This window comes from Temnothorax curvispinosus, unplaced genomic scaffold (assembly GCF_003070985.1).
Source record: "Temnothorax curvispinosus isolate PA1 unplaced genomic scaffold, ASM307098v1 QBEX01002834.1, whole genome shotgun sequence".
Taxonomy (NCBI): Eukaryota; Metazoa; Arthropoda; class Insecta; order Hymenoptera; family Formicidae; genus Temnothorax; species Temnothorax curvispinosus.
This window is the reverse complement of record NW_020212614.1, coordinates 73458-97269: the sequence shown is the minus strand read 5'-3', so window position 1 is coordinate 97269 and position 23812 is coordinate 73458. Positions and strand designations below refer to the sequence as shown.

The following is a 23812-nucleotide window of genomic DNA, read 5'->3' as shown; positions in this document are numbered from 1 at the left end:
TAAGTAAATCGGTCTACCTTACTCCTCCAATTCAATTGATATGACTGTTAACTAATCGAAGCTTGAAATTTCCGTTGATTCACTTTGCAAATACGATCGTAAATATTGATTGCTTATTTTATCGGCGACGAAATCTATGATCTTATTTGTATAATGTTAACTTTCCTTATTTTATTATATAATCGATTAAATGTGGCTCTTGGAACTTGAATGATTGTATCACTTTTTAGCGATTGCTTTATCAATTTGATATATATTGGGCTTGACAGTAATGTTTAAATAACGAGAGAAAGAGAGAAGGGGGAAGGGCACTATTGATAATGATAATCGCATGTATTTACTTTTTCGACTCATATTGTTTTCTAATAAAATGAAAGATAAAAAATATACCTCCAACTCGTATTTTTATAGAAGTAACATTACAATATAACGTAAATAATTTCTTTATAATAATGAGATTCTTGAAGATTCGACCAATCGTCATTTAAAGTATTTAATTTTAGAAATAAAGCACATATAGAAATTTTGACGTAAGATAAACGTACGTAACGGCAAAATTGATTCCGTACCATCTCGCTTGAGGGTGATGCTTCCAAGACATTAAGAAAGACATTAAAATTCACTGAGTCAGCGCAGGATGTAAGTCGCGAGCAGACCAGAGCGCACACAGACGCAAATAAATGCGGCTCTCTTCCGCCCCTCGCGCACATCCACCACCGTGGGGCACCGTGCGCGAGGGGTACATCAGCAGCGATGATGAAAACGACAGGACAGACAGACTGGGCCGGTGTCTATCAGCCCGTCGACGATAATCCGTCGAATACTTTGTCCGGAATCAGACTACAGATTGGCCGGCGGTATCCTCCCTCTCGCTCTCTCGCGAGGGACCGGCGAGATGCCTTAACGAAACGGGGGGGTTTCCCCACCCCCTGCCGGATGTCGTTATAAAAGCCGGCGCGTCCCGGCGCGTCGTTCATCTTTCCTCAGCGGCGATTCAGATTCTGACTTGTGCGCGCGACCAAGCCAATTTTCTCACGTTCAACCATGGCGCAGATAGTCGGCAAGTACGAATACGTGTCGAGCGAGAACTTCGAGGATTACGTCAAGAGCCTCGGCAAGGCCGAGCTCGCCGACATGTTCCTGCAGGCCACGCCGATCGTGGAGATCCAGCAGAACGGTGACCAGTGGGTCGTCACGGTCACCAGGAAAGACAAGACCGTCACCAACACCTTCAAGCCCGGCGAGGAGTATGACGAGCAGCTTCCAACCCAGGGCATCGTCTTCCAGGTGGGTTCCACCGAGAGTGTATTGCTTCAATCGTGCGTATTCAGCGAAGATTCACGTCGAGTCATGAAATATGAACAGGATAAAATTAATGCGACAGAAGGTTCAAAATTACTCTCGGACATCGATCACATGATGATTCGTCTAAAGTTACCACTTGGAATATCTTCTTCCACTTCGGAAAGGAAGATTTGATATTCCGAAAGAAGGTAACGTTAGATGAACTATTCTCTGTACGGCGAATGATTAGATAAAAACAGCTTTTACGTACAATATCTGATTTCTCGCGTTTCATTTGCAAGCCTCACGCTGATTTTGCGCGCTAAAATGATAGAGAAGTGAATCTTCTTTCTCCATTCCTCTCGCATAAAAGCATGGAAGGTGTCCGGTGACATTCGACGGATACAAAGGTCAACGACGACGGACTTGAGAATGTAAAAATCGCGCTTGACGCGAGTGTTGCCGTTCTTTATAATAAGTATAATCGACAATTAAATCGTTATACATTTTATATCGCAGAGCGTGACCACGAAAGAAGGCAACGGCTTCAAAACGGTGAGCACCTCCCCATTAGCGGCAAAGGACGTCAAAGTAATCCGAGTTTACGAATTTTCAGACACCGGAATGGTCGTGGTGAGTGTGATTCCGATATAATTGACAACGTTATAAGCGATTCTGCACAAATGAAATGACAATGACGCAATATGACTAAGTACACGTGCCTTACGCGCTCTTTTTTCTCTTTCAGCATCTATCCACCAACAAGAGTGACGTTAAAGCCAAGCGTACGTATAAAAGACTGTAAAAACCGGTTCTTAATTTAAATAGCGCCACGTAACATCACCCTTTATTAAAGAGATTGAAATGTAAAGAGTGCTTTTTTTTTCTTTCTGTCCATTACTCCATTTCCCCAGCGATGTTCGAGGTGAGGCGAGAACGACAGGACGTAATGCTGAATAACACTGTTCAAACGTAATATTTATTTATTCAATTATGAATTCTGAGAAAAAAAAGAAGAATAAAATGGTGACAAATACGCGTACACAAGAAAATCGGAATAACATGCATACGAAACGCGCGTGAAAACGCTAAGCTATGCTCTTTCTCTCTCTCTCTTTCTCTCCTTGATACGAAGCCGCATTTAATGCATATCATATCGAATATTGTGCGTGCGTGTACAGATCGGCATCGCGAGTCCCTTACACAGAGGACTCGCGTCGAACGTTTAAATCACCTTAAAAAGAATCGCCGATCTTTTTAATTACATCGATCTCATCATGTTTGCGGGAACGCTTGTTTAATGATTATTTGGCGCATTTAGAGACCATCGCGGGCATGTCTTGGTTCCGATAAAATCAGACGAAAGAGATATTTTCACGATCGTAAGTCAAACGGGATTAAAAAAAAAAAAAAAAAAGACGGAAACCGTTTTCGACCGAAGTTTCATCACGTCGTTGGTCCGAGCGCGTGCTCTAACAGTGGAAGCGTCGAACGCAAAAGAAAAGAAATTGACAAGGGAAGACTCAGAACTGAGCTCTACTGTTTTCCATAAAACTTGGCAGGATTTACGGAGAAAGTTCCTCGAACATAATGATACCTCTTATTTGGGTGCAGATGATCAACTGTTTATCCGAAATATTTTTATAATAAATTAGTAGCGTCTTTAGTAGTTTATTGGGATACTCACGTACGAGTAATTGTGGTAACTACCTCATAATTTGTAGACTTTATATCATAACTATTACATTATTTTATATTACTATTTATATAATACAAATTTTTATATTAAAATAATTTATTTCTTTATATTAACAATAATTATTTTCATCATAAAACGTTTATAGAATAAAAAAAATTGATTGTGGGGTTTAAACTCAAATCTACAAATTATGAGGTAGACCATATCCACTACTCGTATGTCACAAATACTCATACGTGACAATCCTACTAAAGACGTTACTAAATTAATTATTAAAATATTTCAGAAACGCTTGACCGTCTGCACCCAAATAGGGATATCATTACATTCGGGAGAACTTTTTCTGTGAATCCTGCCAAGTTTCGAAATCGCTGAAGTTCGGGTCTGAGCCTTCCTTTGTGAAATTTGTGCGGTGTATAAAAGCTTTAAACGCACGCGCGCGCGCAATGATGACGTTGATTGCGTCGAGAAACGCGAGAAGCGGGATCCAAACATTTAGTGAGAGAATATCTAAAAAGAGCGGCCGAAATATTATATCCGCAGAAAGAAATAGTATTTCTCTGATTCCCTTTTAATCTTTGGATCCCGCTCGTTTTCTCGTCTTCCGCTCAAATATATATATATAAACTTCTTCTGGCTCCTCTTGTGTATCATTCGAATTTATTTAATAGTACTGTAAGGTATCACATTAAACCATTAGGGTGCTGTACACATAGATTAGATAGCATTACATATATCATGATTACGAGTCAATATATATCTCGCAATGAATTCAACTTCAAAAATAGGAACAAACGAGAATAAATATACGCTTCCCTCTTCTCCTCTTTTCTTTTCCATGTTTTTCCCTTTGTCGTTCGAGTAAAATTGTGTCGCGAGTAATCGTTATCAATTATAATGCGCATATAAAATTAAAAAATTGTAAAAAATCCATATATTTTATCGAGTTTCGTTAAAGGTTAAAGATTAACGTACTGCCATATCGGAGTTGAAGGTCTATTTTTCAGGCCGTCACGAGGCACTCTTCTCTCAGACAAACTCGGGCCCGCGGATCAGTTGAAAGTAATGACGTGTGAAAACGCATCCAATTATATTTACATAACAAGACTGTCGATCCCCCCTTATTGCGATAAGGCAGCAGTTGTCGAAAGCAATGTTTAGGGTATGCCTCACTCTCTCGTTGATAGTTTGAATATCTCTGTCACGTATGTATGCATTCACGTAAGAACAATAAAAAATTTTTCCGGTTCAACATACATGTATATCTCCCTAAACACTACTCCAGCGGATGTCCCGACGCGCGGTCGTGCTCTGTCCGTTGAACAATAATAATAAGGAGGAACCTATGTATCGGTTCACGTAAACCCGCGACGCGTAATCCCTAGGCCGACGTGTGTTGCGCGACAGCGGCGGACAGTTCGCAGCTTACCGATCGACCGTTCAATCGGCGATCAGCTGATTATCGGTCGGCACGTTCACCGGCGATGTGTCCTTCCGCGGCACGTCGTCCTCGGGTTTGCTCGTTGCTGTTATGACGGCGGCTTTGGTCACGTCCTCCTTGGGAATTCCATTCTGCAATACCTTGGTCTCGCTCGAGGGTAATCGCTTCGTCGCGGTGGAGGAGGTCCTGGAGGCAGTCTTCGAGGTCAGAGTTTTCTTTGTTGGCGAGGTTGCGTTCCCAGTCGATTTCCCAGTAAATGTGCGTGTCTTCGTAACGCCAGTTGTGCCGGTGGGCGCGGAAGTGCGACCACTGATCTTGGGCGCTGATGCCCCAGAACGGGAGATTTGCTTATTGACCGTCTCTTTACTCTGTTTATCGATTAACGGCGATTTAGTGGTCGTGGCCGTGATCGTTCTACCGGTATTTTCGCGCGGCTTGATCGTGCTGGTCGTCGGCGCGGTTCTGGGTCTCGACGCGCTGTTGACGCCGGTCGCCGGCTGTTTCGATATCGATGTGATCTTAGCAGCTGCAGTCGCGGACGCGGGCCTTGGTTTCAACGTTACACTGGATGGCGATGTTTTCGCGGTCGTTGACGATGTTTTGGCTAAAGTGGTCTTCGCGGTTGTACTAGTGATTGTTGTTCTAAGAGTAGCGCTCGTTGGCTTTGTGGTGGCAGGTTTGCTGACGGATTTCGCATCACTGCTCATCGTCGATTTCTTCTCGCTCGATATGCCACTGTTCACCTTCGACGAGATGGTAGTGGTAGTTTTTGGTCTCGTTGTACCAGAGTTCAAACGTGGAGAAGCGCTGGTTCTCGTAGCTGTTGTCGTCGTCGCTGCCTTGGTAGTTATTGTTGTCTTTGTGACAGTGGTTTTACCGCTGGTGCTCGAGATCGCCGCTTTGGTTGATCCGTCCAGTTGCTTGGGACGAGTTGCGGTACTCGTAGCGGGTTTTTTCGCAGCCGATTGTGCTGGTGATGTCGTAGTTCCTCGCATGGCCGCGCTGACCGTTTTGGAGGGCGAGGTTGGCGTGGATTTCGTTATCGTTTTCGTTGTCGATGCTGTTGTTGCTTTCGTCGTAGTTTTCGTTGGACGTTTTGCGCTCGTCGTCGTAGCCGCCTTCGCCTTGATCGGGCTCACAGTGGCGACGGCCGCCGCCGTTGTAGCGACGACGGCTCCCACCGATGCTCCTGCGATTCCTGTAACCTCTTCTTTCGATTTGTCTATCGCCGCGGTATCTTCTGGTGATGCTTTTGCGGTTTCTCGTGGCTCAGTTTCTCCCTCTTTCGAAGGAATATTTTCGGATTCGACATTTATGTTGAGTACCTTATCAACATCAATGAGTAATTCTGCAGGTATTAACTTTGCTTGCTCTTGCTCAGTTGGCTTGTTGATCAACGTTGTAGGTTCTGTCGGTACGTGTTCCATGAACATCTTGTTTTTCTGTTGCAGCTTGTCCTCCGCAAAGCTAAATTTTTGCATCGAATTAAATAAAAAGGGGTTTATAAATTCAGTTGCAAAGTCCGGTTCGTCGTTATCACACAAAAAGAGGAGGTTTTCAACCTCTTTCTGTTTTCTATTTTCTAATTGAGAACCATCTTCGTGTGCAAACTCGGGATCAACATTTTCAAGTTGAGGCATCGAGTTTTCTGATTTATAGCAATCCGTCCGGTTAGATTGATTCAATTGACTGCTTTCGGTTTTAAACGATTGACTAAAAGTATCCATTTTTTCAGAGATAATTGCAGAGTCCAAATTAGCGTGATAGTGCGTCTGTTCCGTACCCGAGGCCGTTTCTGGAAATATCTTTTCCGATAATAATGACTGTGGCACGACATCTTGTTTTGAGATGTGTATTGCGTCATTTAAATTTAAATGATTCGTTGAATCTGGAAGATTTTTCGGCACTTCGGACTCCATACTTTCCTTTTCTATGATTTGCGAAGAATTCTGCAACGATTGTGCTGCCTGTTTCATAATGCGAGCCGTATCTGCATCATCTGAGAGTGAAAATAACTGTTTTATCTTTTCTTCTTTCTCCTCCTTTGTTAATTTTGCGTCTTCTTTGTCCTTTGTTAATTTTGCATCTTCTTCGTCCTTTGTTAATTTTGCATCTTCTTCGTCCTTTGTTAATTTTGCGTCTTCTTCACATTCTTCTATGGAACTTTCGGACCGTATTGACCCATCATGTTTCATTTCAGCAGAGAAGTAATGAAATCCTTCTAGTTCTACCGGCAAACATTCCATTACTTTTATCCCGAAGGAGCTAAAGGGTGGTTTCGTGGTAATTATAATAGGTTCACGGTTCAACTTTTCCTTGTAACGCACTGTTGTTGAAAGAGAAGAGGTCTTCGTTTCGGAGCTAATCTCAGAGCTCATAGTGGACACAGAGTTATCGTCTGGGGGCTGTGGTGTTGACGCGCATAGGATATCGCTCGGGCTCTTGTCCTCCGAGAGGGGTGTGTGCGCGCGATCCTCGTCTGCATACGGCTTGGGTGAACGCGGCGGCGTGTTCACTTGTTCAGCACCATCTGAACTGTCGTCCAATATGTGTACGGCATTTAGATCGACACTTTTCTCGAATGCCGCCTTGAAATTACCTGGAGTGAGCGACATAGCCATGGGATTATTCTTGGTGACAATATCGTCCTCCTCCAAATCGGATCCCGCATCGTCGCCCGTCTTTTCATTCCATTGAGAAGAGATATTCGTTTGCCACTGCGAGGTAGACGTGACATGCATCATAGATTCATCATCACCCATTTCGGCTTTGGTTGACGAAATCTCGGATACATCCATACTCTGCGAACCATTATTCTGCAGATCTGCTTGTTCTTCATGCGCGAATTCTTCGCCTATCTCCTTTGGTCGGTAACACACTTCCTTATCAAATTCGCTCTGGCTCGGTATAGAAATATCATCCATTGCCTGTGGTTGCTTCAGAGGAGAGCCACTAAGGGCAAAATCCTCCAAGAAGACCCTGGGACCCATTAACGGTGGTGACAACGGCACAAATTCGGCTGCTTCCGGATTCAATTGGAAATCCATGTTATCCTGTTCTGTTTTCTCTTTCTGTAGATCTAGGAGAATCTGATCCTTTTCCAGTTCGCTCGATTTTTTTTCGTCGCTTATCTAAAAGCACATCGGTATAATTTAAAATATGTACTTTTGCATCGAACGACAATGTTTCTATCGACGAAGGCGAGAAAAGCGACAACAAGACAAATACTTACATTGGTGTTGATAAGCTCAGACGAGGAGGTATCTTTCACTAATTCTTCGCATTTAATATCGTTCTCTGTTTCCGGAGACTCAACTTCCGAGCTACCTTTCGCGACAGACTCTGGATTCTCCTGTGTACTTTGCTCCTCGACGCCTTTATGAGATTCGTCTGGCGCAACAGCTGCCGCTGCGGATTCCTGTTCGTTCGGCCGATAGTAATTCCACTCGTCCTCGGAATCAGTGTCCACTACATTATCCGGTTCGAACTGTGCATGCTGAGGAGGTTCTGGAATAAGCGTAAAAGATGTTAGAGCTGACATTAACGAATGAATTCGTTATGTTATACGTATCTCTTATGTCATGTTACTTTCATTTAACGTAAGATAAAAACCACATTCGTCGGTATACCATTTCTTATGTATACATCTCAAATCGTATCAAATCAAGAAACAAAGTACCACTCCGTAACTTTTTATTGCAGGAAAGTGAAGTGAGTAAACGTGACATTGTAAGCACGTCTTTTTTCTAATAATTTATTAACTTGCCTAGGTTCTGTTCTATTGTGTTTTATTTTACGAAAATACCAATGCTGAGTGGTATCAAATACATGACACATTTCATTTTCAATCTCGATGTTTTTTCAAGTTTTTTTAACGACAAATTCATATATTTTTCTTCTTGTACTACTTAAAGCAAACAACTTAGCATCAAGAATTGCATAAATTTACAATCCGTAAGATACTTCAATTCAAAGTCGTATTTAAACTAAATCTCGCAAATTACAAGTTCACTTTTCATCCTTATTACAACGATTACTTCAAACATTGCACAAATTATATTGTAACTTTACTTCACGATCGCGTAATCATCGAGAATAATTCGTAAAATTTTCGATACTTTCACTAGAAACTAACGGAAGACGACTGTTTATGAAAATTGCGGGTTAAACTTAATTTTTCAGCGTAACAGATTAAAACTGTAAGAATAAAAAGGAAATGTTAAAAGTGGTGTACGGGAGCCGCATGAGAATATCTCATTCCAGATTACCAGCTTGCAATATTCGAAGGAGACACACCGTTTTTCGGATCCATATTGCGAAAGTCATTGTGCCATTGCACGCGACATTGAGATAAGATGATAGTTACAGCGCAATTTTTTACTCAGGGAGTATCGCGGATCAACCCTCGAAAACCACCCGCTCACTCGCATCGTTCACGTAGCGAAAGGACACGTTACGTACCTGCAGGATGTTCTGAAGGGGAATCGTATCGAAGGAGTTATCGAACGAGGAGGATTCTCGGAAATCCGAACACGATGGACACGAGCTATCACGTTTCGAAGGGTCGAGCGGTTAATATTCCGCGCGGCTGTCCCGGATCGCTTTACCCCACGTTCGTACACACGTTGATACGCGGCGAGACGGACCGACACGAGCGAGCGGGACCTTCTCTCGCGAACCGGAGCGGCTCTAAAACGAGGAATGCCTCCTCGCAGGTGCGATCGCCCTCCGGTGACTAAGAGGAACTACGCCCGCCAAGAGATGCATTATCGATCTAGTCCAGAGCCCCCGGAGCACTCTCCTCTCCTCCTCCTCCACCTCTTCCTTCTCCTCCTCCTCCCCGCCCCAACCACGCACCGCCACCACCCACCTGTGCACCGCGACAGTTGGCGGAGAATCAACCCCCGTGCGATTGGATGGACCTCGGAAATCGTCGAATCGATCGACCTGTTCGATACGTCTATTCGGTGAATACTCGCGTGACAAAGGAAGGCTCGGCCGTTTGCAAGTGCATCTTTTCTTTCCACTTTTCGCATTTGATTCTGCAGCGGTGGCGAGATAACGAGGACAACGAGACTCCGACACTTCCGTTCTGGCGTCAAAGATTTTTTTCTGTCGCCACGACGTTACCGTGAAATTAAATGGACCTGGAAATTGACCCGATTGTCATACTCACGTTTTATTTGTTAAATATTCGCGCGACAAAAATCTCAACTGCATTTTCTTGGTCTTTTGGCTCGTGAAGGAGACTTCAGCAATTCGGTAATTCTGAAGCTAAGAATTTTTATGAAGAAAGAATGAGATAAAGCGCAACATATATTAATTACGAATAAAATAATCTTTTTTATATTATATTGTTTAATAGAAAACAGAAAATTAGCACGATCAATTTTAACCGAAGAATAACTAATTAATTTTAATTAATATAATGTAATGGGTAATTTAGATTAATGAAATTTGGCGTAATAAATCCGTATTCGTTACGTAAACCTGCTCGCGAATATAAACGAGCTGCTAAAATATAATAACATCGCTAATTAATACTGACTGTTTATCAGTTTACGTTAGTCTAATATTATTTATTAATGTACTAAATTCATAGAGGTAGTAAATTTCATTACGCGCTATGTCTATTAAGATTTCCACTTGTCGAAAAGGTCACTTGGATACTTCCGTCAATCTCAAACTTTTGAAAAATATAATTAAAATTAATTACATTATATCACTATAAAAATTAAAGCTAAAGTGCAAAATATTTCTCAAATTCTAGGCGAAAGGGTGAGTTCTCTGCAGAGATGCGCTCGCGAATGTTGGCTCGCCACTGCCGCAGGATTGAAGCAAAATGAGAACACGTCCGGGGGAGGGAGGTAAAAAAGAAAAATCGTAGAAAGGCGCAAAGAGCAGCTGATAGAAACGTCCGTCGGCCCACCTGGCCGAAGTGGCGAGGAAAACGTTGACGTGAAAACTGGTTAAGGGACGCTAAAAAAAGGCGCAGCCCACGCGGCGAGCGCTCGCCTAACAACCCGTTCTTAATTTCGTCCCGAGTCTCTTTTGCCACCAACGCGAACTCGTGCCAGAACTCGCGAGGTTCTCTCCCACGCGCTTTATCGCTTCGAGAATCCGCGTGGACAAGCCCCGAAGAGAGCGGCTATAACTCGATGATATTGCGCGATTTTCGGATAATAATATCCCGCGCCGTTTCGCTGCCATATGTCTCGCGTCTCGGGACGTTGACCTTGCGAGGGAGACCCACCGAGAGAATCTCGATATGTAAAATCCGCACGGAGACGTTCGCCCCTTCCGGCAGCTTTCGTCGATAAGCACAACTCCTCCCCCTCTCCTTCCCAAAATTCTAACTACACGCTGGTTCTAATGAATTTCGAAAAATACGCGTACAGATCAATCCTTTTTATTAAATCGTTACACGTTGAAACCATCCATCGATACAGGACAATAGAAAAATATAGCTTACAAACTAGTTTTTCAGGTGCTTTAATGAGTTGGCAAAGTAGCTGTAGAGAATTTTCTTAAATCACTACGTTAAGCTTTCCTCAACCTACTGTTATATAGAGTTAATCGGCTTTAACGTTAAATTAACAAATCCTTAAATTCTCGACTCATGAAAGAGAAAATCTTCGATATTCGAGTTATTTATTTTACAAAGAGTATTATCGCAAAAATGATAAGGATGTTTGTTGCTGTTTGGTGTTGTTTCTCACACAGATACACAGGTTTGCATGTAAAAAAAATAATTGGCATACGGATATAAAATCAAATGGCTATCATTATAATAGTCAATGTCATTCTAACACGTCGTCGCGTTAACGCTCTGTCGCAATATCGCGTTTCTCACGAACATTAAGAAGTTCAAAAGCAATCCTAAATAAAGTATCCTTTCTAAAAATGCGACTGCTTCGTTCCACGAGGCGTCTCCATTGAAAAGACGTCGCGACGGAAAAGACGGGCGACCAACGCCCGTCGCGCCGCGCAATTTCAGTTCGTCGGAGAGCACACGATGGAATTCTCATGGCATGCTCGTCACGCGAGCTAAGAGAGGACGAAGGAGGAAAAAGGGCGAGCCTCTTCCTCCTCCTTCCTCCCGGTATTTTTCTTTTTCATTTTCACAGAGCGAGTGCCGCGTCTCGGTGCCAGTCGCGAAGAGTAAGAGGGAGAGTTAATTTTAAACCAAAGTTACACACAGGAGAACCGCGCAGGGGCGGTCACGTGTATATGTGCGAGCGAGAAAAGGAGAAACAGAGATAGAGATAGAGAAAGAGAGAGAAAGCCCAGTCTCTCTCGATTATATCCCGAGACGTAAGAGATTCGGGTGTATTGCGGAGCCGGCGGCGTATGTTCCAAGAGGTATGGATACGTTCGAGAATGTAGAACGACGAGATATTTGTAGATTAGACATATAACGAGTCCAGAGGTTTCAGAGGGTGGCAACGGAAATGGTGACTTTCCGAGACAACAAGACTCAGAAAGTTGGAAATTTCCAGTTAAGATAAAAAATATAGATTTGCTAAAACGCACGGAAATTGTAAAGAATTTAGAGAACGTTATTCAAGGGCAAGTGCAGTATATAGAAGACGGAATTGTATCATTGATATACTTCGCACTTTTGGCATACACTTTTGCGAGGGAGAGAAGAGGGAGGATCTTTAACTATAAATCTCCTCTGTTCGCGCGGATCGACGACTGAATGACTGCTTGTAATGGCTTACTACTGATTTACATACGAAAACGTCGGGGCGCAGCGGCGCATATTTCACACCCGAGAAACCAGACACGTGACCTAAAAAGGAATTGCACGGGACCCCGGAGTCGTGAGTGCATGAATGAAACCGCGATCGCGAAAAGTAAATGGAACATTTGCGCTCGATCGACAGTTGTTGCCGGTTACGTTGCAAGAGTCGCGTCGACAAAATAAATCTTTGTGTACGTCACGATTTAAGAGGGCTCTTTTTTTGGGGGGATTCCAAAACAAATCTTTCTAAATAGCCACGAGAAACTGTCAGAATTTCGATATAATTGATAAAGCCCTGACATTTCTTCGACGACAAAGAGTTCCTGAATTCTTAATACACTTCGAAGAATTTTGACAATCAAGCGTAAAAAAATTAAGAATCTGCTGAATGTCAATGTGACAATTTTTTTCGAGTTTCGAATAATTCCTCGAGAGTTGTAATTATTTTTGAGAAGTGGTTAACTTCTGGTAACTTTTTATTATTCTGTGGATGGATATTTTTATATCATCCAAAACCCGTGGAACAGACATATTTTATAAAAGATAAAAAAAAAATTAAAAAAAAAGGAGAGAGAGAGAGAGAGAAACTTATATGTCACTTTATATATAGAAAGTACCGTAAGACTTTTTTCGGAGTAAAAAGACATCTTCCCGACCGTCTCATCTCAGGCTTAACCTTGGGATTCGCGCGGATATGGAAGACGAATAAGTTGCTTGAGACACGTGAGAAGTCTCTTAAGTCACAAAATGGCACTCGCGCACATAGCTCGCTCGAGTATAACAAAAAAAGACAGAGCGTAGAAGAAAAAAAAGAGAGAAGGCTTATGTTAAAAAGAGCGATAGGCGCTTCGTAATTATTCTGAAGTAATAAATGGCAAGTTTAACTAGCCGGCACGGGACGCGTCATGCCGGTGGTGCGGCCGTTCGTTCGTTCGCCTCGGCAACAGAGAGCCGCCGACGCACATTGCTCGTTACGCAAATAGTTATCTCAAGTAATGACGGAGCGTTTATTTAAGAACAAACGATGCATACGGGTACGCGAATTCCCCCGGGGCCCGGTCATTCGGCGTTTCCGTTTAGGCCCCGAAAGTCGCGACACATCTTTGCGGACGCTCGCGCTCGCGATTCTTACATACCTATGGGCCGCCATTCCCTTTGGACGATTTCGTGCTGAAAGCGTATTCTATCTTTATTGCAAGCATTATACGTTAAAGAGAAATAGAATACGCTTTCAGCACGAAAGCGTCCAAAGGGAACGCAGCCATGGACTGCTCTTTCCAGCTTGCGCTCTCTCGCGCTTTCCGTACGTGAAACGCGGCGATTTTTACGCTCGCGCTTCGCGACGAGAGAAAGAAGAGCGGGAAGGAACGTGGAAAGCGTAGCTAAGAGCCAGCGGACCACGGAACTACGTGGTGCACGCCGTACGGCACACGACGTTTGCAATAGCGCAAAATTATGGTTATTAGAATATTAAAAAAAAACGTCTATTATATCTGCTGTAACGTTACTGCCGCGGTTGCTGCAACTAATACCACTATAAACCCGCCGCCTCCTTTTTGAATGTCGTTTTTGCATAGCTTTCCGCGCAGCGGTAATTTCTACTTTATACACAGTCGTTTTTTAATCCTCTGAAGAGTGCGTCGGCAACTGTCCGTTCAAAACTTACAGGATTCATTAATTTCTTATCTTCTATCGCCGAAGGTAGCAAAAAATTATTTTAAAAAGTGTTATCTCGAGTAAGATGTTCCTTGTAAAAAAAAAAAAGTCACGCTTGTCTCATTACAGTCTTATGTACGGGAACTCGCGGGCACTATCTCGCTTAAATTCTATCGATAAAAATGGCAAAAAATTAATTAAAAAATCTTGTCTCGAGTAAAACATTCCTGCGGAGAGAGTCACGCTCGTCTTATTACAAAACTATATACAGAGACTCGCCGACGCTGTTGCGTGCTTACGTTATATACAAATTCACTTGGCTTCTTTCGAATTACATGAAAACCGTGCAGCTGTGCGTAAGAATTAAATACTATCGCAGCGGTTGCCGGGATTAACGCCGTAACCACCCGTCACATAAATGTTATTTCTTGAAAGCCCACTTCTTCGCTTCTTGCGCGGCGCAGCGATAATTCTTGCCACGTAGGATCGCCCTGACGAAGAAAAAAGAAAAACTTGCGCAGACACCTCACGATCAGATCGCAGGTCCGACCCGTTTCTTTCGGCCGTACTAGTCGCACCCGTTTTCCGTTATCTTTTCTCTCGCCGGAATGCCGAGATCATTTCCATTTTCCTACTTCGTCGGCACCTCGCAAGCTGCATCGCGAGGTTTCGTGCGAATAACGTCGTCGAGAAGCGGAAAACTGGCAAAATCGTGAAAATAGAAATGACACTTGATTTTTATCTCATTTTAAATTTCAGTAATGTCAAGTGGGGCAAGATTAAATCGACTATAACGGAACAATGTTTTTAAAAAAAAGAGTGCGGGTAAAGAAGATGAACCGCTGGCACTGGCAATGTACGTACGTGCATTCGTGTTCCGCGTCACGATAATTCGCTTAAATTCAGCGTAAGACGAGACCCCGGTAACGGTGTTCCCAAGCGATAGATAGATCCGATTACCTCGTGCTGCGTTCAGGTATCACCTTAACAACGTTTGGTTACGAACGTCGAGAGGGACGCGCGCGCTTTACTTTCGAGAGAGTCTATAAATACGTATAGAGACGACACAACACGCGACGCGACGCGACGCGACGACACGCGATCGGCGAATTAATTGCATCATAAGGCCGTCGGGGAAATATCCCCCTTCTCTCTTCCTTCCGCGAAAGCATAGCGCCGACGGCTATGCTTACGGTTATGCATTATCCGTACTGATTTCCGCAATAATCTCTCGCCCCTGTTGCTATCGGCCTCGGTCCGGTGTTCGGATCCGTGTCGCACGCCGAGATAAAAAGAAGCGCTCGCTGAATCATGAAGGCGAAATTGTGATCTGCGTGTCAGTTAGTGTTTCGAGGGTCCCGGACTCTCCTCCCATCTCGTACTCGTATCGCACGTTTGATACGACACTTGACAGAAAAACCGCTTCAGAGTGTTAAATATGATCTTTGCTTTTTCAATGTAAAAAATCCTTAACTTACGGCATCGTTAAGGCGGGGTATGACAAATACCAAATATTATGTACAGTGTTATTTTCACAACTGTTCTGTGTCTGTTGTAATAAAAAGATTTAAATTATTATAATAATTTCATTGGCATAATTTAGGTCCAAGGATACGAAACTTGATTTAAAATATTATAAAAATGTCACGTTACCACGACTCAAGCTTTTAGATTAGCTGCGTTCAATAAACCCTATCTTAGTAATTATACTATTATACATATTTTCATCTCGGTAACCGAATTTAAATATTTTGCAGCTTGAGTTTCTCCGCTCTTTACTTTCTCTATAAAAGTTAAAGAGATTGAGCGTCAAAATATTTTTGAGTTTCAAAGGATCGCGTTTGAAAATTGCCCTTTAATCCTTTGAGCCTTTGGCTGGATTCGGGGAGCGCGCTATTAGCGCTATTTGCTTGTTCTATCCTTGTTTTACACCTGATGAGCGATAAAGACAGAATGATGCAATAGCGCTAATAGCGCGCTCCTCGAATGCAGCCTTTATCAGCCCTTTATAAGCGTTCCATAAAGAACGCTCGTTGAGTTATTGACGCTTTTGGGCGCTCGGCTTTTGTTTTGTTCCTTTCTGAAGATGATTTTAATATCGCTGACGTAGAAACGTAGGGACTTGGCTAACAATAAGTTTATATAATACATAAACGACTCGCGTAACGTGCGAAAATGTTTCGTACACAAAGAATGCTTAGCTGTACATAGCGAGTCTCCGCAGTTTGAAGGGCTAACATGTTGACCGCCATAGCGGTCATTCGTGGCTGGCGCCCGATTTTTCAGCACTATCGAATTTTTTTAACATGCTTGTGTAAGACAATTATAATTTAACGTGAAATTTCAAACGACATAACGTCTATTCATTTTCAAAAAACTTTCTGAACTGATGCACATTGGTGCGATAAGTTAGAGAAAACAAAATATACTCAGGTCTACTTGTTGCCTATATACTTTTTGGACTTGGAATCTCCGCGTTCTCTCTTTCTAACGTCCAAATGTATATTTATCTCGTTTTAAGAACTTTTAGGGATTTCAGGTAACACGAACAAACCTCTTGTCTCACTCTAACTTACTGCACTAGTGTATACCAGTTCAGGAAGTTCTTCGAAAAAGAACAAACCTATTGAACAGCTAGATAACAATGTAAAATAAAAAGTGAGTCATTCTACAACTATAAAGATAGGTTTTCATGGGCAGTGAAATGCAGCAGCAGTGAGCAGCAGTTTTAATTTCCTATAAATGTTTGGCTCAGTTCCGGCGCAAATTTTTGCTGCTCGAAATTCGGGCTTCAGTATTGGATGTATAGGACCAATTTCATGAGGAGCAAAAATTTGTGCCGGAAGTGAGTCAAACATTTCTGGGAAATTATCAAACTGCTGCTCACTGCTGCTGCATTTCACTGCCCACGAAAACCTACTTTAAAGAATGTAGGGTAAGGAAGGGCTATTTGAGTCAGTTAAAGAAGAAATCGGATAGAAAGTTTTCAAGACAGGAAGGAACTTTCTAATTTTCGGGGAGGAGTTTTTTTTAGTTATGGGTTATTTGGTTTCTTAGAACTTTTTGAAATCTTTTTCATCCATTTTTTTTAACTGACTCAAATAGCTCCTCCTTGCCCTAGTCTTATTTAATCACATTATACGACATTTTTCTATTATATGCTCATGATATAAACTGAAAACTGAGGTATACGTGCAAAACCCGCTAGGCAGACAATGTATTTAATTTCGGGAAGCGATTCAAGAAGCGTTTTTTTCCCTGGACGAAAAAAGATTTGTACGTCATTAAACTTCATGACTAATTGGCTATTAAGTTGATCATTAAGATCAGTATTTCGGATTTTGATATTATAAATTGAACAGAGAATCTCTCTACATAATGCTCCAGGTTTTAACTACTGGACAACAGAAAAATGCGAGAAGGCGAGAGAGACGTGAACTCTCGCGTATTTGTCAAACTTATTGGAATTGCATTGAATTCGATCGCGAGACGGGTCGGCGCGAGTCATACTCGACGAAATCGCGAAACGCGACTTCTCAGTGCAACGACGAGGACGACGACAGGCTAATATACACAATACAGCGATTTCACAACACGATATTTTCGTACACGCTTCGCATGACGCTGACGCGCGAGGCACGGTCCTTTTCTCCTTCCCTCGGCCCCTTCGAACAGAGACCGCCACTTCCTTTTTCTTCGTTCGCACGACAGGCGGAAACCGAAGAGCTCATCGAATGTTCGAGAAAGACCTGGAGCAGAGCAGGCCTTGATTCAATATCGACGCAATTAGTTCCCTGCGATCACCACGAAAGAGAAAGAGACAGAAAAAATATATATAGAATTTGTAACATTCATTTATATCCTACAAGATCAAGAGAGAGAGAAAGAGAAAGAAACGGGCCAAAAAAAAAAGAAACAAAGAGCGAGGAACATTGGCGTGGACCCCGAAAGCGGTACAACGTCATCGGGTTCGGTTCTCGCTGTAGGCCACGGAAACGATCTCTACGCCTATTCGCGATAACGGCAGCGCGCTGACCGTCGCGACGTAGGACGCATTTTTTTCTGCGTCTATCGCGCCGAGGATCGGGGGGGACCGGCGGCGGCATCGGCATCGGCATCGGCATCGGCATCGGCGTCGGGATTGTGCCGGTTTTGACCGTCCCGGTCGCCGGCCGGCAACAAATGCGGGGCACGGGGTACACACGCTGTCATCGCCGGCGAGGCCCGTGGCCCGTTGCGAAGCGCGCGGCGTACGACGCCACGCGGCGTCACCTCCAAATTTAAATACGCAATTCAGGGTACCCCGGGGTGCCCGGCGATAAACCGACGAAGAAGCACGGGCGCGCCGCGTGCAACGTACCTCGAAGAACGTTCCCTCGTTCGCGCTCGTGCGTGTCCGTCCTCGCGAGAAGCGTCGGCGGTGACGGGGCACCCGAAGCGACGGTATATCCAGGGGGAAAAATCGACGGTCGACACGCGAGCACCACGATGTATACCGCGAAAATTCACTCGAGAGAACCCAACGACGCGCGCTCACGACCGTGCGGAGCTCGAGAGGAACTGCTGCCGCAGGCCCCTTCCACATGACCGGCGACAATTGGCGGCACGCCGCCCGATTGGCCGTTCTATGACGAATCGGCGACGCGAGCGCGCCGTGACGGCCAATCGCAACGCGGCGGCGCGCGAGCCAGGCCGACGCGCGCTCGATTCGAACGTCGATAACGGTACTTCGCGACGCGTCAGAGACATATGATGGTTAATTATCTGAAATTGCTGGCGATAACGATAATGGGGGATTGCTGTACTTCCGTATCTCGGCCCGAAATATACATATCAAATTATATCAATTGGTCCTTATCGCGCGTAAGCATCGTTTCTCAGTGATTAAAAATATATTATTGTGATTAAAAATATATAATATTGTCACGTGTCATTGACGGAATATCGTAACGATTTTCATATATCCCGCAAAGAAATCTGTTTCTCGTGTGATAACGATGAGCGTTTGATGGAGAAAGTAAAATTAAGAAAAAAATAAGAATAAAATATTTAAAACAGACATCGTAAAAATATTTTTGTGTGTCAGCAAATGCAAGTATTTCTTTAAAAAATCGTTATGTCTTTGCAAATTTGTGCCAAAGATAATATTGCAGAGCAATGATCAACAATCTGATCGCATATCATATATCGTGTTTTAATATTACAGAGTAATTAAAGGTTTGTGCTTGTCAAATAAATTAATAATTTTTTTTCTATTTTATCTTTTTAAATTTGATAGCATAATTTTTTCTAATATTAAAGTCACTTTATTTTTTACTTTGTTATTAATTTAGTTAACGGGTGAATAACTTTTATTTATCTTTTAATTTTTAATTAATGAAATAACATATGTCACATTGATTACTAATTGTTGCTCTGAAATAGCATTATCTATTCCTTGTTGCTATAAATAACCGTAATACAAGCCTTTCCTGCGTTTTCAGACACAATGAGCATTTAAAAAATTGCTTATCTAATGTTAATGAAGATTTACGATGCCCAGTTTACGCTAACGAGACTCGTTTACTTGACATTCTATATTTCCGCTTATCGAGAAAGTGCATTTGTGGCAACAACAAACTTTTTTATTACCCTTATTGAGCATCAATTTCCGTTTTTCGCGGTGCTGTAGATGCGGGTTAGATAGAATCAATTTTAAAGTCAATTAGAGAAACAGGGTTTCTCGTACGGTATATTCGCCGATACATTCGTGACTACTTTCGTCAACTTGCGATCTTTCGAACTTTGTTGTTCATTAGGCCTGCACATGAGTCACAATAATCAAACGTTTTTCACATTTGGCAGAGTCAAACTGACCTTGACATAGATTTGTAAGAAAAATTATGATTCTGGCGCCGGCACAATATTAATATTATTAAAGTTGTAGTCGACTACAGCTATGCTTGACACGGCGACATAGGCCATCAAATAATGATAACATATCTGTATAAAAAAAGAGAAACGCGATAATCTGCCCGCGTGACATTCTATCGGCAGAAAAATAGCAGTTTTGCTTGATCTCAGACTCTGTTTATCCAAATAAGATCACAGACGTAATAGCCATAATCGATGCTATAAGTAAAGTATTCGCCGTATTTCTGTTACTAAGGAGAGTAAGAATGAGGAGGGTAAGCTCCATTTGCGGATCGTAAGTACGAAAAGCGGGTCATTACAGAATGCACTCTACCTTCAGTAATGTAAATCGCATCGAGTGCACTGTGCGCATTCAAATGCGTTTTAATTTTACTCTTGCATCTACGATGCACTCGCATATGTAGGAAACGTGACACGAAAGACTATGTGTTGCAACACGCGTCTACCAAATAGCTGCGTACCCTACAATAGACTCGCTTTTCGTACTCTTGAAAAAACCGATATTGTTAACAAGCAATATTGTACTCTTTGCAGTGATCTCTAATGCTAGAGACGTAGCAATCTTCGCGTTCGAAACAACTGCCTAAGATACTTTGCATTGTTCCTCAAAAGAATGTAAAATACTTCGTATTGCGGTACACATAATAACTAGCGCAATTTTATCGCTTATTCCGTTTCTATATTGCGTGGTGCGCCGCTTAATCCGCTGACATGTCGCCGACATTGTACATTTCTCGATTTCGTCCGTTTCGGTCTTCTATGTATGGATCTTCGGTAGCCAAAGATCGAATTTTCGAACCGTCTCTCGGGAGATCGACCAAAGACGCAAAGATACGGCTCACTTTTTGCGTAGACTGAAAACGGCGAACGAGTTCGAGATGTAGTTCGCCAACGACACGAACAGATTGCTCACCGTGTGATAAGCGTAACCGTATACCAGCGCGGCGCACAGCCGAGCCCTTACAACGGACAAGTTGCACTTACTAGCAGCTCGCGGCGAGGGTTGCGACTTGTCATCGTCCACGACGGTATGCATGCCAGCAGTCTCGATACGCGCGACGTCGTCGTCATCGTGGTCGCGCAGCATTTCGTCGTCCGCGTCGCGAACGTCTCTGTCACTCGGTCGGACACGATTGTCTACATTGCCATCGTCTACTATCGAGTCCACCGGGCAGACGTTCGCATTGTCGCGGTTAGAATAATTGTTGTCGTTCCTGTCGTCATCGCTGCTGTGCTTCTCTGCTTCCACCGGCGACTTCTCGCTCTCGGGGGAAGGATCGAGCGACAACGATGCGGCGAGAGGGTAATTGTTGTCGTGCACATCCTCGCCGGCGTCGACGTCGGTCTCCGGACCTAAATTGTCCGTGTAATCGTATTCGTCGTCGTCGTCCCGATGCTTGCCATTTCTGGCCATTCTTCCGCACCCAGTATTGGAGGTAAGTAAGTCCATATCGTAAGGGGGGCGATCTGCATCCTCCAACAGCTGCTTGATGAAGGCTGATGGGTTTACTTCGAATTGATCGCGATTCGACGGGATCGGATTATTCGAATCCATATTGTTCAGTAATAGACCATTCGGTGCTTGATGCGTCAGGAACGGATTTGAGCGCGAGGCGATTTCAATCGGCGGCGTCAGGAACACTACGATTACGGTGATATTGTCCAGGGAACCCGCGCGCTTAGCACTCTGCAGCAAGGCCTGATGCACGTGCTTGAGATCGTCTGTAAAAAAAGAAAATAATGCTCGTTAGATCTTCTATTGGTTGTATACCTCGGCGTCTACTACGATCACTTCTTAATTACTACGATATCGTCGTGGTAATTGGGTATAATTTCGAAACCGTTACGTGGTATCATATTGGTCAAGCCTTTTATTACGAAATTCCGCGAAACATTCGAAGAAGCGGAAGGAGACAAAAATATAGCAGAAGCATTTTTCAATGCGCTATTCCATAGTCAATTAACTTATCGGCGTGAGTCACGGTAATAGAGGTACGACGGAGTCAATGGCTCGTGAATAAATCACGCTCGATGATCATCACGCGATTGCGTTCAAGACCCTCGTAGCGTCGCGTAATTATCGTAAATATAGTTTCCTACAAAATCCAAATATATGTAATCGCATAATTCATCGGAAAGGCGATTGCGGAGTTGTTATGGTCGCACTTTTCATCTTTGCTACAGATTGGACGTTACGCGATCGAATGATTTTTCCGAGATTAATGGACACTTCTGGGGATGTCTCTTGAATATTCAAAATTTCTCGCGATGCTTCCAGATTTTACCGGTTCACTTTTACCGAGTACTGCGTTTACTTCTCCGAGAATAATCACTTCCTGTTTCTGCACGCGAATATTCACAGGTATATACTTGAATGTCCCGTAACATCCGGACAGGACATTTCTTTATGTTGCTGCTGTTGCTGCATGAAGACGTCTTATTTGAAACAAAATTCATATAAATCATATAAATTCATATAAATCACGAATATGAGTCATGAATAAATCATATATCTTTTATTATCTTTATTTTTCGTAATTTTTTAAATCGTTTCGCCCAAGAGACAAATCCAGGAGAATATTGAAAACTCGATTGAAAATGTTATACAAAGATTCGGATTCAGACTATGCAAACGTGAACAAACATGAATGAACAAGTTGCATCAATAAGTTCGAACGGCGTCACCGGTGGTATTCCTGGCACCTTTCACATTCATTGAAGTACGCTATTCATTCGTGTTTGCTTGTTTGATTAGGATATCTGGCTTAATAATTTTCAAGTTCAACCCTTAAGTTGAGAAAATAAATTCCTACGTATCAACCGCGATATATACCGTCTACCAATCCTATTTTTCTTCATTTTAGACCAACAGATCAGACCGTCTTTCTTTGCACGAGCGTATGTTCGAGTTTGAAGCCGGTTTTTTTCGCGCGGAGCATCAGGGAGAATGTAAAAAATCCGAATATCGCACGTCTTCGAACGTCAGTCGAGAGCATCGGTCATTCTCGGACTCTCGGATTCAAGAGGGAGAAATTTCGCGATGTCGCGTGCGGCGTACGCTGGAAATTTCGTCGACAGGTACGCCGAAATCGGGGAAGGTACCAATGCGGCAATATATCGTGCGGCCCTGGCAAGAAGGTACGTTGACCTACGCGCTATACCGCCTATCGACGCCTGCGTAGTCCTCCCTCTCATCCATCCTCCGCCTCCCTCTTTCTCTTTCTCTCTCCCTTGTGTTTCGTCTCTCCCCCTGCCTCGCTCGCCGCTCACCTTCGCGCGCTCACCTCTCGTCTTCTCTTTCATTCTCTTGGATTTGCGCTCTAGTGACTTTATTACACCGCAGGAGGATTCGCTCGCCATCTGGGCGAGGGGAAGGAGAGGAAGGATATTAATTTTCCATCGGTTCGTTTTTCGACGTACCCGCTATCCTTATACCAACGGTATAAGTATACTCCTCGAACAATATCGTATTTCATCGCTCATCAAGGAAACCCCTAGGCTCTGGGTTGAAAGAATAAAATCTTTTCGATCCAAGACCGATAGGATATATAAATCAAGGGATATATAAATCAAGCCAACGAAGTCCCATAAGACTCTTTCATGGAAAAATTCGCTGGCAACACCAACAATACGAACACCACCAACGCCAAGGGGTCATTGGGGACATCCGGATACGTTGGATGACGCATTGGGCGACTATGGGGGACCGATGTCGCATCGATCGATAATCGGATGTGTCTACAATGAGTATGTATGAGCTGATGGCAGGTGCGATAATTGGCAGATACCTATCCTCGACGAGCACGTGCTCGTAATCGAATCGTCGCCGCGACAGCGTGGAATGGCGAGTTTTCGTCCGTCTTTCGGGTTAGAAGGTATTATTGAGAGAAGACGCGGGAGAGAAGAAGAAACTCATTACGCGCGCTATCGATTATTCGTACAGGATTCAATGAGCGCGTGTCGCCTAGTTAAGGGGATGGGTGAGCGAGAAAATGAAGGCGAGAATTAACATGCGCAAATGATGTCGGCTACTGCCGCGGGAAGACGATTATCCCTTTTTACCCTCGTTTGG

The 23812-nt window shown here is 43.4% G+C and overlaps 2 protein-coding genes across 2 annotated transcripts in view; one reads left to right on the top strand and one right to left on the bottom strand.

Annotated features, from left to right (window-relative positions):
• Window positions 1–963: 963 nt before the first annotated feature.
• Window positions 964–2155, top strand: LOC112451985 (fatty acid-binding protein 1, liver-like). Its single transcript, XM_025011960.1, has 3 exons — window positions 964–1287; window positions 1804–1917; window positions 2033–2155. Exons 1-3 carry the CDS (start codon window positions 1045–1047, stop codon window positions 2087–2089), a joined length of 414 nt encoding a protein of 137 aa, XP_024867728.1. The 5' UTR covers window positions 964–1044; the 3' UTR covers window positions 2090–2155.
• A 94-nt stretch (window positions 2156–2249) lies between these two features.
• LOC112451984 (flocculation protein FLO11-like) overlaps window positions 2250–23812 on the bottom strand; it is a 52298-nt gene continuing 30735 nt past the window's right edge. The window contains exons 8-10 of the mRNA XM_025011959.1: window positions 20725–21462; window positions 7657–7931; window positions 2250–7555 (exon numbers count right to left, since the gene is read on the bottom strand). Coding sequence (XP_024867727.1) covers window positions 4424–7555; window positions 7657–7931; window positions 20725–21462 — 4145 coding nt within the window. The 3' untranslated portion in view covers window positions 2250–4423. The remainder of the gene's footprint in view (window positions 7556–7656; window positions 7932–20724; window positions 21463–23812) is intronic.